Source organism: Athene cunicularia (genome assembly GCF_003259725.1).
Source record: "Athene cunicularia isolate RWA chromosome 1 unlocalized genomic scaffold, athCun1 chr1_part1, whole genome shotgun sequence".
NCBI classification, from domain to species: domain Eukaryota; kingdom Metazoa; phylum Chordata; class Aves; order Strigiformes; family Strigidae; genus Athene; species Athene cunicularia.
Window position 1 is genome coordinate 89,893,889 of NW_020799091.1, and position 15,464 is coordinate 89,909,352.

General features: G+C 34.9%; 1 protein-coding gene across 1 annotated transcript in view; it reads right to left on the reverse strand.

Annotated features, from left to right (window-relative positions):
- CFAP47 (cilia and flagella associated protein 47) overlaps positions 1-15,464 on the reverse strand; it is a 338,064-nt gene that overhangs the window by 243,401 nt on the left and 79,199 nt on the right. Inside the window, exon 33 of the mRNA XM_026846341.1 lies at positions 13,059-13,254. Within this exon, the coding sequence (XP_026702142.1) occupies positions 13,059-13,254 (196 nt within the window). The remainder of the gene's footprint in view (positions 1-13,058; positions 13,255-15,464) is intronic.

Here is a 15,464-nt window from a genome sequence, read left to right on the forward strand (position 1 = left end):
CAGTTAAAAAATATAAAAAACAGTATTTAAAAGCAGATTAGAATGAATATTTCATTTTCTGATAGTTTTAAAATTCAAATATTCATTTACAAATTTATAAAGAAAAAAACATTTCACTGTGTCAGAATTATATTTTTTCTTATTAACTGAAACAACTTTTTTTCAAGCAGAAAACAAAGTTTTAAGGATCTTTGATCATTCTGGAGGGCAAGGTACAAAAGATGAAGTCTGACTGGATATATATTATCTCCCTGCTACTTATGACAGAAACAGAACACAGTAGATATATGCCTCAACTTCTAAATAGGGAAAGTATTCATTTACACTAAATTCAGGCCATCATTTTACAAATGTCTACAGCAGAAGACATTAATTTCATCCTGAATCCTTGATAAATTGCTTACAGTTATTTCAAAAATATTTCATGTGCTCACTGCAAAAACAAATACATTAAAAATAGCAAAATACATTTTTAAAAGCTTACCTTCTTCCTAAAAAGTTAGTCTTTCTATTATAAATCCATTCTTTATTTATTATATTTGTCACCTATAAAATTCAATAATCTTTCTGGGGTTATTTGGGTTATTGGGCACACAATATTGGTATTTTCAATAAATCACCATTTTCATATATTTATTTTTAATTTTTTAAGATTAACCACTAAATTAGGGCCAGTATTTAATTGTTCTTCTGGTTAGTCATCCAGATTGATGTGCTCAGAATGGTTTTGGAAACTCATTAAACCTGATGCTTTGATCAAAAAGTAAATTTTATTGTTTATCCTGTTTTAATATAAATCTTACTTTAGGTGTACCATTAGTTACCTTTATTCTTCTGGTGGGAATATCCCTTGAGTGTACTTAAGCAATACTGGTTGTCCCCAGTATCTACGTACTTTCTTCTATCATCACTAATCCTTTCTTTCATGCTGGTAAAATTGTCTGTGTGGCAGCAAAGTGGGTGTTGGAAACAAAGCTTAAAAAGAAAGGTCAAAACTATCTATTTTTTTAATCTGGATCACAACAATCCAGTTTACCAAGCAGCCACATAAATGGCTGAGTCAATGGAAATGAAAATGGTAGCGTTCTTGTTTAAAAAGCATTTACTGAACTATAGCTTTATAGCCTATGTAAATCAGACCATGAAGAAAAGACCCATAAAGTGGAATATTTTCCTATTGTGATTAAATATTTTTATAAGGTGGTTTGGTTTTTTTTTTAGTTAATTCTTCTACTATCAACCTACTTAACTCAAATGTTTGTGAATAAATTATTCAGAAAACATAATGTATTTTTCCTAATCATATCAAATCTAGCAGAAAAACTGCCAGCTAGCCACTATACAATAATTGAGTTTTTTAATCTAATTATTCAATTTCAGTAGAAATAAACAATGGAAATCAGTCTTACTCTGGACACCTCATTTTCCTCTAAGCACATAAATATATTAAATTTCATTTGTATTAGTACTTTTTGGGGAAAAAAAAAATTACTAATGGATCTTTAAAATAAAGGTTCTCAGCCAATTTTTGATAAAAACCTAACTGATGGGTGTGTACGCCAAAAATAGGTCAAAACATGAAAGCTAACAGGTAGCAGATAACTCTGTGTGGTAGGGGGGGAGGGAGAGAGGAAATTGTCCAACATTAAACTTCTGAATTCTGAGACAGGTTCTTGCTACTTTCTAGCTCCACCCCATAGGGGCTGGTTGCAAATTTTGATAACACCTAAACTGGCATGTTTTGAAATCTCCCGCTAATGAATGAAACAGAAGCACCAATTACGGTGATCATAAATTGTGCCTCTGCACATAGACTATTTAGATTGAGAAAACTGGGGACCTGGAGCTATGAAAAGGAGGCCAAAAAGAACCATTCCCAAAAAGAAGCAGTAGTCTTGAAGAGACAATAGGGGACTGGAAAGAAGGTGAAGAAGTTCCTAGCTGGAGGAAAGATCTTGAAAACGGGAGAAGATTCTGAAGATCAAAGAGATGCATAGAGACAAATAACAGCAGATGCCCAGGGACTTTGGAGAGTGACACCCAAGACTAGTAACTATGAGCAGCGGCACAGCATGAATTGACACAAAGATTTTTGCCTTATCTTCTCAGACAGTAGCAACCTTCCTGACAGGGAAGGAAATTGAGACGTTGTGAACACAGCGCTGTGTGGAACATCTGAGTGTGTGAAATTATCAGATAGGTAAGAGCTCTGACCTTGATGGTTCTTCAATAAATCCCAGTATCCTGATCCATCACAGCGTGTCATTTGTCTCACCCATGACAATAGGCTAACATATTTCATAAAAGAAAAAAACAAGAAGGATTAACTTGGAGTGGATGTACAGGCATTCTTATATAGTGTACTCAGACATTTATTATGGATATGGAAAGCTAAAATTTTCTGTAAGAAGCCTCTGTAAATTACCTAAAATGAGACTGGTTTTGTTTCAGTTGTTGATCCCACTCAACAATGAAGAAACGCTTATACTCAACTCAGTGATTTGGGACTAAATTTATTTATCTATTTTTAATAGGCAATTTTATTTTTAACTTGTAAAGGCATCATGTGACATGCATGCTGTAACGAAGCATCATCCTCATCTTTCTCATGACAGATTAAACCAACTATTGAAAACACACTGCTTTTTTAATGAAGCATTTCTAGATAAAAGAAGCAAAGTTTTTCCACAGCATTCTAATTATTAATTTCCATAATTTTATTTTTATTACTTTAGAAGTCTGGATCCATTGAGATTAAAAAAAAATATATAATTAAAAAAAAAAAAATATGGCCTTTAAGAAGCCCCTGAAACAATTTTTACATCAATTACTTAATACATAGCCTCACTCCTAATTCATCCTAAATATACAAAAATCAGATTTGTCTATACCAAATTTATATAGGAATATAAAGAAATATATATTTCTCATAAAGAGAAAGAAAACTGCAAACTATCACACAAAACAGTCACTTCAGGTTTAATTTGGTCTTCCATGATTTAGTTACAGTGCTTTTTATGCCATAATCTTTCTTTAATTTCACTAAAACAAAACTAAATGTTTTTACATTTGTATGATTAGATTTGAATCCTCAAGACTTTTTGTGGGATAGAAGAACTATTTTCAAAATGGAGACAATCAAGGAAATATCTATAACAATTCTACATTACAATAACAGACAACATATTTGTTGGCAGTATAGCAAGCAACCATCACCATAAACTCCTCTAGGTCAAATTTTGCCTATTTCTTTGACAGGTAGAAGATACTGTAGACAATGGAAAATTGCTAGACATTTTAACTTCAGTAAGATTTCGGTCATATTCTGTCTCATATGGAAGCAAAGTAAATGTAGTCTAGGAAAAAGGTACTGTTAGGTGGAGCACAAAGCTCAATGAAAAACAAATCAAACAGAAAAGTCCTAGATTTTATACTATACAATATATTAATTTGCAACTTGGAAAACAGCATAAAACTACCTTAGTCCAATATGGAGATAATATCAAACAGGTTAAAGAATTGACTATGGGAAGAAGAATGGGTTGCAAGTACTCATGGGGAAAAGACTATAATTTAAGCTCTTGAACAATTGGAATAATGATCTGAAACAAATGGCATGAAATCCAATAATGATACATGCAGTGTACTACATTTAATTAACAATAATTCATTACACAAGCACTAGATGGAAAATTGGATAGATGGAAATTCTATAGAAAATAATTTGGAAATAACAGCAAATCTCATACTGTTGCAAGAAAAGTAAATACTTTGATAGGATGCAGAAATAGGAGAGTTAAATCTTAAGCAGGCAGACTTTCACTTCTATTCAGCTCTAGTAAATTGTCACCTGGTATGTAACCCAGTAACTGGCACCAAACTTCAAGACAGACATGGATAAACTGACAGTTTACCATAAAACAAACTAGTTGAATACACAGAAAGACTGGGATTGTTTTGCCAAGAGGGTGAGAGGGAGTAACTGAAGCAGAACATACTAGTTTACAAATATGTATAAAGTTACTAGAAAAGCAAAGAAGATCCACTGCACACCACATTTTAGAAGAGAAAGAATACCTGTCCAGTACACGGCTATAGTCAATTTAGTCTCTGTAAATGAGAACGAAACAGATTAATTCCGTTCTCTTCCTCTCTTTCCTACCTTCTGGGCTTTACTGTGGTGTTTTTTTGAAACTTTGCTTTTATTAACTGACCTATCAGTATGCTTTATCTCACTGACTTACTAAAGTAGGTGACAACGTATCTCTTTGAAGATAGATGGTAGGCTTTTTATTCAAAGAAACACCCCCAAAAATGGCCAATTGGATCATGAGTTCCCAGAAGTCTCTGAAGCCACTATTCCCAAAGGTTATGAAGTCAAACATTTAATTGTTTCAAAACAGCTGTTACATCCCACTTCTAACAGTGAAAATGAAATATCTAAAGCTGTTGGCCCCTCTTCTGTAAACCAGGAAAAAACAATATCTAATCTTATTCTAGACATATGAAGGTATTCTTTGACATCAGTCACACACACAAAAAAAACCCAAAACAAAACAAAAAAAAAAAACAAACCACACAACACAAAATGGTTGGCAAGACAAAATCGCATTGTTCTTTCTGGTAGAACACTGTTCAGACGTCCCCAAAACCACTACACTTAAACACACTTCCACTTCCACCATACACAATGCATTCTTTTCATTAGGGAAAAAACTTGCCATGAAAAATACCCATTAATCTTAAAAGAAAAATTCCAAGCGAAAAAGAAAAGAAGAAGTTGAAACACAGAAGTATGATGTATTGGTATTATCTGGATAAGATGACCCTTCAGAAAGAACAAAATCGTCTTATACCATACCAAGCGTTAAAACTCTTAAAGGATCAGATTCAGTTTAATTTACTAAGTTTAAATGTTATTTTATATGAAAAAGTAAGAATAGCAATAAATCTTTAAAGGAAGTACTGTGTTTCTTGTGAGGCTGTTCTGTTGTTTTCACAAGCAATAAAAAAGTTAAATCCTTGCTATCATTGCAAAATCAACTGATTTATGTCTAAGGAAGCACAACAGGCATCTTAACAAATGATAAATCTTCTGTTATATAGTCACAAGCAATTTTTTCAAATTCTGTGTTACTGAAAAACAGAGGAAAAAAAAGATAGGGTTAGGCTAATATTCTATAAGACTTTCCAAATAAACCTAATACATTCACATAAAAATCTTGCAACTGATGACCTTCAATAATGAAAGGTATGAATGAAATTAATAAATTAGACTATATAACTACAAAGGAAAAGTAAAAACTGAATTTTGATATGACAGCAGTCTCTGTAAGTAGGGGTGACATTGAGAATGGGAACCAGGCACTATTGTTAAATGGCTCAGTGAAAGACACAAATTTGTCAGTAAAGGAAGTACCAAATTACACCCTTAAGCAGCAAGCTCAAAACAAAATATTTTACATACAATATCGATTTTAAACCTACTTACTGCTTCAAAATGATGTGATGCAAGAAGTTTGCACAGGTTCAAAATTCAATTAAACAAATCTACAGAATAAAAATCTAGTACAACCTTACAGAAGTACTGCCTCCATCTCAAGTAGCCTTAAATTTCAAATCAAGAAGTCTTAAGAGTATGGGTAAAGAAAGCACTGCCATATGTTTGCACTGTTACTCATCTCTAAGAATCTACTATTGGAGATAGAACACTGAGCTAGACGGACCTTTAAACTATCACAGTATGTCCTTTTCAATGTAAATTACCACAGTAATTTATAATAAGTTTATAATATTATATAATAACTTGCTATTCTGAGATCTGAAAATCTCTGGAAGTGGAACTAATCTATAGCTATAATAACGTCTATAGTCCTCCTTCAATAGCTTAAATCTGGTACTGAATAACACAAACATTTAGAGAAGAAATACGTAGCAATAACCTTTTCTGTAAGCACTGACATTAGAACCAGGACAAGGATTAAAATTATGATACTGAAGCATACAATACAGAGCATAAGAAGGATGAGAGGAAATATGCCTTCAAATATTTTTTTAAAAAGGCTATTATGTCTTTCCTAAAATGTATTTAGGATTAACAGAATGATAATGTATCTACCTTCAGCACATACAGGCATGTGAGGCTATGTTTATCCTAACATGGAAACAAGTCTTTTATTACAGACTTGTAGGCAAATTATAGTTCCTACTTCAGGCAGGATGCTACAATCCTTCCTCATTAAAACAGATAATTATTGTTTAAAGGAATCCTGAAATATTAGGGACAGATCAATTTAATACCACTATCAATTCATAACAATTGTAAGCAGAAAAGGTCAAGAAGCACCACATGGGGCAATGACAGAAAAATGGTTACACTGGGGATATGTCTCATTCCCATCTGTTGCAGAAGGCTTTTTTACCCTGAGGCATGAACATTTACTTTTCTGCTCCTAACAAATTTTCCAGTCATCTTTCACTATCTATGAAGTTCTGGTTTATTTTCACTGATTGTTATCCCAAATAATATCTTAAATCAACAAATTCCTTAAGCTTTTATGCATCACATAAGAATAGTGTTACCTTCTATCAGTCTCCATTTTGTTGCTTTTCAACAGAAAGCTTCCATTTGTAAAGAGAACTGGTTTTAAAGTCACTGAATGGCGTTAAAAGCCTCTAGATTAAAATGTCACCTTTGACACTTTTTTTTTTAATCATGGCATTTCACTTATCGATCACTTTGATTTAAAATGCAATAAATCACACCAATTCATTAGAGCATACCTGGCTTCTATATGGCTTCAGAATGAACACTGTAATCCCCGCATGACCTTACTTAGTCAAAAAACCCCAGAAGTTAAATACTGTTCTCAATGAAATTCACTGTTTGATACTTACAATGAATTAACAGAACCTTTTTCAATCTTCATAGTCTGAAATATGTTTTCTCCTCACAAAATATCTTAAGTTGTATTACTAAATCCACAGCTATACCATATTCAATTTGTTATGCAATGCAGAAGTAACGTTAATTACGCAAATAATCAAAAAGTTTATTTATTCCAATTAACATACAAGCATTGCAAAGCACCTTGTTTAGCTGAAAGTAGAATAGCTGTCTAGGTGTCTCAAAGTATTGCAAGTAAGGAAGCAAAATTTATGCCTAAGTATTTACCCGATTATTCCTATTTAGGTCATTTAGGTCTTTGAAGGTCAGCCTATATGTATATACACTTCTATATATAAGCATACATGTCTATACATCCACACATATATATGCATGCATATATGTAAACACACAAATATATAAACAAATACATGCAGCTCTGAGACTCGGGGCTTTTTTTTCTGAAAGATCTTTTTAACAGTTTTCCAAATATAAACAATTTGAATAATTTCAATATAGGGCTCCAAGCATCAACGCATCTTTATACTTTCACTTCCCTGAAACTGCATGATGTCAGCTAGTATAAAACAATAAAACTGTACAAAACAAATATTTTTATACTACTCCAAAGTTTAAAAAGATAAATTAAACATGGAGTTTTGTTTATTTCTCAACTGCATATGAACTTCAAACTCAGGAAAATAATTCTTTTTTTCTTTTCTGTTAAATAAATCCTGGTATGATCTTGTGGGGTTATCAGGTATAGGGAATGAGATATGATGCAATTCTTATGGAGTATTCAGGTTGACTCAGAAAGGCGAGCAAGACAGAAGAGCCCATTTATAGGGATTCATATTTACAAACAATGTTTCATTCTTATGTTCTGCTGTGCAAATCATGAAAAATAACAACAGAAATATAGTTTAAAACTTTGCTAATTTGTATTTCAGGACATAATTTCCTGGATTTATCACTCAGGAGCAATGTTGTCTCATAATATTTTGTTGGAAGTGAGACTTACAATACTCATGATGGCAGTTCATTAGATAGTCACCCCTCTTTGATTCAGCTTTTTATCAAGTGTGTAAAATCAAGATTCATTCTTTGGAAAACACCTGTTTTGCAGATGAAATAAATCTTACATGAAATTACAGAAGAGTCTTCCCTTCTACCCTTCAAAGATAAAAAATATCCTTTAGCTCTTGCTTCTCAAAAGTCTCTAAGAACTATCAAATTGAGAAGCAAGAATCAACAGACTCCATAAATACCCTTCCTAAAAACTGGGGAAAGAAGCAAGAGAGGAGACAGAGAGAGAAGAGACAGAGAAAGAAAAAAATTCATTAAAACAAGAGAAATAAAAGAGTGTGCTTTTTAATTGCTATACTAGGAACAACCTCAAGTAAAAGTTCTTGTTTGTTTTAAAACTGATTCTGTAGCACTCTCATATAATTTTGTGAAGACATCATCTCACGCTAAAATCTCCCCTTCCTCGACTTTTCTACTGTAGATGCTATGCTAAACTGCTATCAAAATTCCAAAAAATAAAAACCAAGTAAACACTCCACCTCACAGTGAATAAAATGCATCAAAACTAAAACTTTCCCACTTGAGAGTAAGAATCTTGAGAGATGCTATTATGCCTAACATTGTCAGACAAACCTACATTGGCACTCTCCTCTTAAGCAGAATTTCCATTCTAATCAGATTTTCCAGTAAAATGAAGATGTAAGAGCTGTTTCCAGAGTACATACATCTCAGACTTAGTTTGATTGTTCAGATACTGTTCAATTTTAAACTTGCCATATTCTCTAATAATTTTATATTAAACATAGAATTATCTACTCTTTTCAAGATCTTCCTGAGGTACATTCAAGAAAATCCTTATTTCCCAAAACATAATTTATCTTTTTCACCATGGTAAGAATCACAATTAATAAGGAAGAGACATACAGCTTCTCAGGTGGAAACTTAGTTCACTAATTTGAAAAATTTTCTTCTGTTTAGGAAGCACAGGTTTTGAATTATGGCATGCCAATAGTCTAGCAACTTTTAAAGGGATTTTCCTTACTCTAATTTTGCCATATTATTAGTAGTTAGTCTTTCAGAAAGAAATGTTAAAATGTGAAGACAAGGAATAGTAGAAGGTAAACTGAAAATTCATTGCACTCAAGTAAGTCATGCTTCCTCTCTTATCATTACTATTGCCCATATAATGCCTTAAGTGGGCACTGAATCTATATTTCATATATAATTAAGCTCTCAGCTGAATAGGCAAAGTTGCATTTTGCAGTTTTACAACATTTGGTCTCAAGTTTCGACATTGCTTTCCATTTTATGGTCAATAAGACATATTACAAACCCGCCCTCTCAAAACATATGCCAAGCTGTTTTTAAAACATATTTATTTTTTAGTAGCAGTAAGGGCAGAAGATGTGGAGATAGTAAACTTCTTGCTAATGTTCTCTCTAAGCTACTAAGATCTTAATTCTTGCAAGAGAAGAGCTCTGATGAATGACATAGTTATCCTGAACTTTAGAAGGAAGTAATAAAGACGTATATTTAAAACCTCTCTGCACTGCAGTAGCTTAGGCTTGGCTCACTGTCACATTTCACTTTAAGTAGCTTAGGTATCAAAGAAAAGACTGAGAAATGTGGCCTGGATACATCTTCATTTATTTAGCAGGAATGGATCACCCAACAGACTAGTATGAGCTGAAAGCAACTCCATGGTCAAGACTTTTAGTCAGGGCTAATTCTTTATCCTGGTCAGGGCTAATTCTTTATTCAAAGCAGAGTGTTTGGATGACAATATGCAGGTGCATAAATGTTAAGCAAAAAGTGGCAATTGCTCTCCTATCTACAGTTTTCTCTTTAAAATAATTATATTAAGCAAATAAAAACAAAAATTAAAAATTGTGGATATTTGGGACTCTCAGCTGGGTTGTGTGAACATTTACTATACTTGGACATTTCTCCTTACGACCCTTTTAACTGTTCCTATGAAAAAGCCCATTTAAATGCTTAATTTAAGGCTAACATGATTAAAAATGTCAGAATATTTAAGTATAAATTTGATTATTAATCTTAACATCATAAAAATTAAAGGACCAACAGTATATCAGAATATTAAATCTGCTGAGATATGAAAGTTCTTATCCAGTGTATGAACAAATTCAGTTTAATGCCCCCTGAGGTACATTACTGGTGACCAGCCTCCAGCTGGAATTTTTACCACTGGCCATAATTCTCTGAGCCTGGCAGTTCAGCCTAATTTCAGTCCACCTCACTGTCTTCTTATCTAGCCTGTACTTCATTGGTTTGTTTATGAGGATGTTACAGGAGGCTGTTGAAAGCCTTGCCAAAGTTGAGGTAAACATCCACTGCTCTCAACCTGTCCACTGAGCTAGTCATGTCATTGTGGAAGGCAATCAGGTTGGTCAAGCATGTTTTCTCCTTTGTAAATTCATGCTGACTACTCCCAAACAATTTGTGGTCCTTCATATGTTTGGAAATGGTTTCTAATGTTATTTACTCCATCACCATCCCAAGAAACAAGATGAAGCTGACTGGCCTGTAGCTCCCCAGATCCTCCCTCTTCCAGATAGGAATGACATTTGCTTTCTTCCAAAACTCTTCCAAACTTCCCCCCTATTGTCCTGACCTTTTCAAGATTACTAAGAGTGGTCTCAAAATTACATTGGCCAGCTCCCTCAGCACTTGGTGCATTCCATCAGGTCCCATAGACTTCTGTTTGGCTAATTTGTTTAAGTGCTTCCTAATCTGACCCTCCTCCACCAAGGCCATCTTCCTTGCTCCATAATTTCCCATTCATCTTGAGGGCTCAAGATTGCTCAGTTCCAGTCTTACCAGCAAAGACTAAGGCAAAGAAGGCACTGAGTATGTCAGTCTTTTCTGTGTCCTTTGTCATCAGATTCTCTGCCCCATTTAGCAGAAAGAACAGCACAGTATCAGACATCAATTCAATCTGAGGTAGTAAAAGCAAAAAATTAAGAGAAAAGTGAATGCCAAACCAAAGGATTCAAAGTGGTATTGAGGCAGGTCATCTGCGGAACAAAACAGTGTAAGATTGCACAGTTAACTTTTATAATGCAGAGGTATAAGACAATGGATTTCACATTTTGTCAGAATTTTCCCTGTTTTATTAAATTTTCAGTCCAATCTTGCACATGCCTGAAAGCAGAAAAGTATAATTAAGTGAAATTGTAAAAGAGAACCACAGTGCAGATAAATGTCCCCTAGCAGTAACCACAAAATTCATATTCACCTGTGATGCAAAGCCAAATCTGCAGCCAGGTTTGCACAAATAAATACATTAACCTACTGAGTTATCATTAAATCAATAGCATGATTTAATAGAAATTATTATGATTTTCTGAGAACCCAAATATTGTAATTAAATTGTTCTTTCTGGATGCCAATTTTGGGGAGCCTTTAGAACTAAATAATTGTAAAAAACTTACTTTACAACTGCTGATAACCATTATGACAATTCATTTAAAAACTCATTTTAATATTCTAATTTATTACATACTCTTATGCAACTAAAAAACCACTTTCAATAACTGGGTCCTTAAAATGCATCATCAGTAGATATTCCACTTGGACTGAGACATTTAGGGTGTTTTGCTCAGTACTGTCCACTAGGTCTGCACTTTATGGTTCAGATTAATTCTGTCATCTTTAGAAACTATAACTCAAAATTTTAATGATAAATAAGATGCATTTTGATGCTCATATTCTCACCACAGAGCTCCCAGTGGCCAGAACAAGGCTAGTCATGCAAAAATATCCAGGTATTGCTAGAGTCTACAATAAAGCAAATAGACAGTGGCATTGGTAAATATATCCATGCAATAGTTATGGTGAGACACAACACTGGCCAGGTAGCTAGCCATGCTCTCTGACAGTTGTCATCTATACACACAGGACTCGGGTAACACCCAGCAAAGCAGAGTGCTTGTGACTGTAAGACAGTTCCACTAAAGCAGGCACTAGATACACATCAGAAAATAATACATTGCAAATACACCTGCTTAGTATATAGGGCATGTTACTTTAGCTAGGGAAGCTCCCTGAGTTAATCATAAAATCAGCATCAAACTATGAGTTGACAGCTACAAATCTATTTCTGTTTGATGCAGGGGTTACATACTGACCTTTCAATCTTATCAGCAGAATTATTCAACACATTTGAGAATATCTAGTATAATTTGGTTTTATAGTAAAAGAGAAAAGCAAGGGGATATTCAAAGCATATGGAAGGTAGAGAATATGCCCAAAGGAGAATTATGGATGATATGCAAACAGATTATCCATAATTCAGACAGGTCAGAAATCACTCAAGTCAAAAATGACACTAGACAGTCTTTCCATATGTGGCTTATGAGCCATTCTGGAGTTCTTGCCTGATCATCATCAGACTGCCCTTTCTTGGTGTTAACTACCCATCCAGAATTAATGCTGAAAGAGACAATGAAGTTAAGGTCAAGAATCAAAAGGGAGAAATCATACAAGGAAACAGAAGCAATGATTACTACTGGTTGAACAGTTTTATCAGATTTGAATACCAGAACTGCCTAAATCAGTCTTAAATGGAACAGAACATTTAGTCTAACCTCACTCAATCAGTCATGATGCATCAAACTGACCCTGCAAGTAGGACAAGACATAATCTGAACCTTGGTCTCCATTACCTTCCTAAGTGGCATTAGAAAAAAGGTAATACACAAATTATTCTAAAAATTCTGAAAATTCATCTCTCAAACACACCACTATAGGGACAAATACTAACAACCACATGTGTATATAAACAGGAAAATAAAGAGAAAGTGATTGCTGTTAGCACTTCCTTCCTGAGATCATTAATGGAAAGAAGAAAGTGCAAAGGTTCACCATACCTCACCCTTTGTGCCCAGTTAGAAACTGTAAGAACACGCAGAGCACAGAAGATATTTCATAAAAAGTGCTAGTCAAAAGACACTGATCTTGGAACACAGAAACACAAGGAAAGGAAATACATGTGAGTAGGCAATAACTTACCCCCAAAAAATACCTTCAGTGGCAAGTTGTCACAATATCTCTATGAATAACAATTCTGTAAGTCTACAAAAGGAGTCTTAGAAGGAAGAGTATAGTGAAAGAATTATTTCACCTTTTTGACAATCTTTCCACACAGTTTTTCGATTCTTCTCATAATGTTCATTCAACCAGGTGAGGATGGTTCGTTCATAAGGAGAATATATATTACTGGATAAAAGATCTAATTTTATTCTTGGCATGTTCTGCGTGCTTTCCAAGCTGAACAGGTCAGTGACACTGAGTGAAGAAACACGTGGAAGAACAAACACCTGAAATTAGAAAAAATATTTTTAAGGATGAACTGTAAAAAGAACAATTTCATGTTGATTGATAAAAACAAACCACTTCAAACTCAAAAGGTTTTCTAATTTAAAAAAGGTTTAAGTAATTACACATTCGCATAAATGTATAACACACAAGAGAACAGATTTGCTGAGGTTTTAGGGAATTCCTTTGCTTCTTTCAAGAAAATGCAAACTGAACTTTCAAAATGATCTTTGGAGTCTGGAGAGGTCCCAGTCCTGGCAAATGTTGGACTAATTTTCCAGAAGGGAAAGAATGAAGACCCTGGTAATTACAAGCCTGTCAGTCTCCCTTCAGTGCCTGGTATAATTATGGAGAAGGTTATTCCAAGAATTGTTGAAAAACACTTGAGAGACAATGCAGCCATTGGTCATAGCCAGCACAGATTCACAAAGGGAAAGTCCTGCTGAACCAACTTAATTGCCTTTTATGAGAAGGTCACCCATCTAGTTAGCCAAGGGAAGCCAGTAGATGTGGGGTTTTCTGATTTTAGCAAATCTTTTGATACTATCACAGTATCCTTCTGGACAAAATGATGGGTGAATAATTGGCTGATGGACAGGCTCAAAATGTTATTGGGGTGACATCAGTCTGGCACCCAGTCACCAGTGGTGTTGCCCAGGGCTTGGTTTTAGAGCCAGTGCTCTTTAGTGTGTGTCAATGATACTAAATTAAGAGTAGTTGTGGACTCCCTTAAAGGCAGACAGTCCTTACAGAGAGATCTGGATAGACTAGAGAGCTAGGCAGTCACCAACTGTATGAAATTTAACAAGAGGAAGTGCCATATTCTGCACATGGGAGATGGTAATCCTACATACAAACTGGAGGACAAGAGGCTAGAGAGCAGCCTACAAAAAGAGATCTGGGGGGTTGGTTTGATGGCAAGTTGAACATGAGGCAAAAGTGTGCCCTGGAAGCTAAAAGGGCCAACCATGTCCTGGGGTGCATCAAGCACAGCACAGTCAGCTGGTCCAGGGAGATAACTGTCCCACCCTACACTGCACTGGTGCAGCCCCACCTAGAATACTGTGTGCAGTTTTGGATGCCTCAATATCAGAAGGATATCAAATTATTAGAGTGTATCTGGAGGAGGGCAACCAAGACTGTGAAAAGTCTCGAGGGCAAGACTTAGAATGAGCAGCTGAAGTCACTTGGTTTGTTCAGCTTGGAGAAAAGAAGGCTGAGGGGTCACCTCACAGTCTACAACTTCCTCAAGTGGGACAGCAGAGGGGAGGTTCTGATCTCCTCTCTCTAGTGACCAGCGGTAGGACATGAGGAAATGGAATAAAGGTACATCAGGGGAAGTTCAGATTGGTCTTTAGGAAAAGGTTCTTCACTGAGAGGGTGGTTGGTCACTGGAACAGCCTGCCCAGGGAAGTGGTCACAGGACCAAAACTGTCAGAGTTCAAGAAGCATCTTGACAATGCTCTTAGTCATATGATTAGTTTTAGGTGGTCCTGTGAGCAGCAGGGAGTTGGACTCAATGATCTTCAGGGCTCCCTTCCAACTTGAGATATTCTATGATTCTACGATTCTGAATACATTTTGTTTCCAACTTTTTTCCAAGTTTTGATGAACCGGATGAAATCACTAGATCCGTCTGGATTCCAATAATTACTGTGTATATTCTATCCCAACCACTAATTATTGAACTACTAGACTAATCTCCAGTGCAACCTATAGACAATCTTGAAACGGTATCTTTCGCAGTTGTTCATGTGGGTCCAAATTACACTGACTGTTTCCCCTGAAAAAATAAACATTATAATGCCTACAATAAAATTGTTGGTACTCACAAGTCCTTGATTAAGTCCTGCATGAATGTACATTTAAAAGAATATATAAACGTGCATAAAAATATATATAAATATAATGAAGTTAAAAGTTAAAACTCTACACAATACCTTTGATTTTTTTTTTTCAAACTGAAATGACAGCATAGAAAAATGTATTTAAAGGAGGAACACGGAACTTGATTTTCAGGATAATGATGAAGTCAACAGGCTTGGTTCCATCCTCCCTCATCAAAGAGTTCTCAGGCCTGACCACCTTGACCAGTGGCTAAGACTGTCAAGGACCACAGCCATAAATACTAAATACAGTGCTCCATAGTGTCATATATTCGCAGATAATTTAGGATGAGCTTGTTAAGGACTAACTGTAGGGGGGGGGGGGG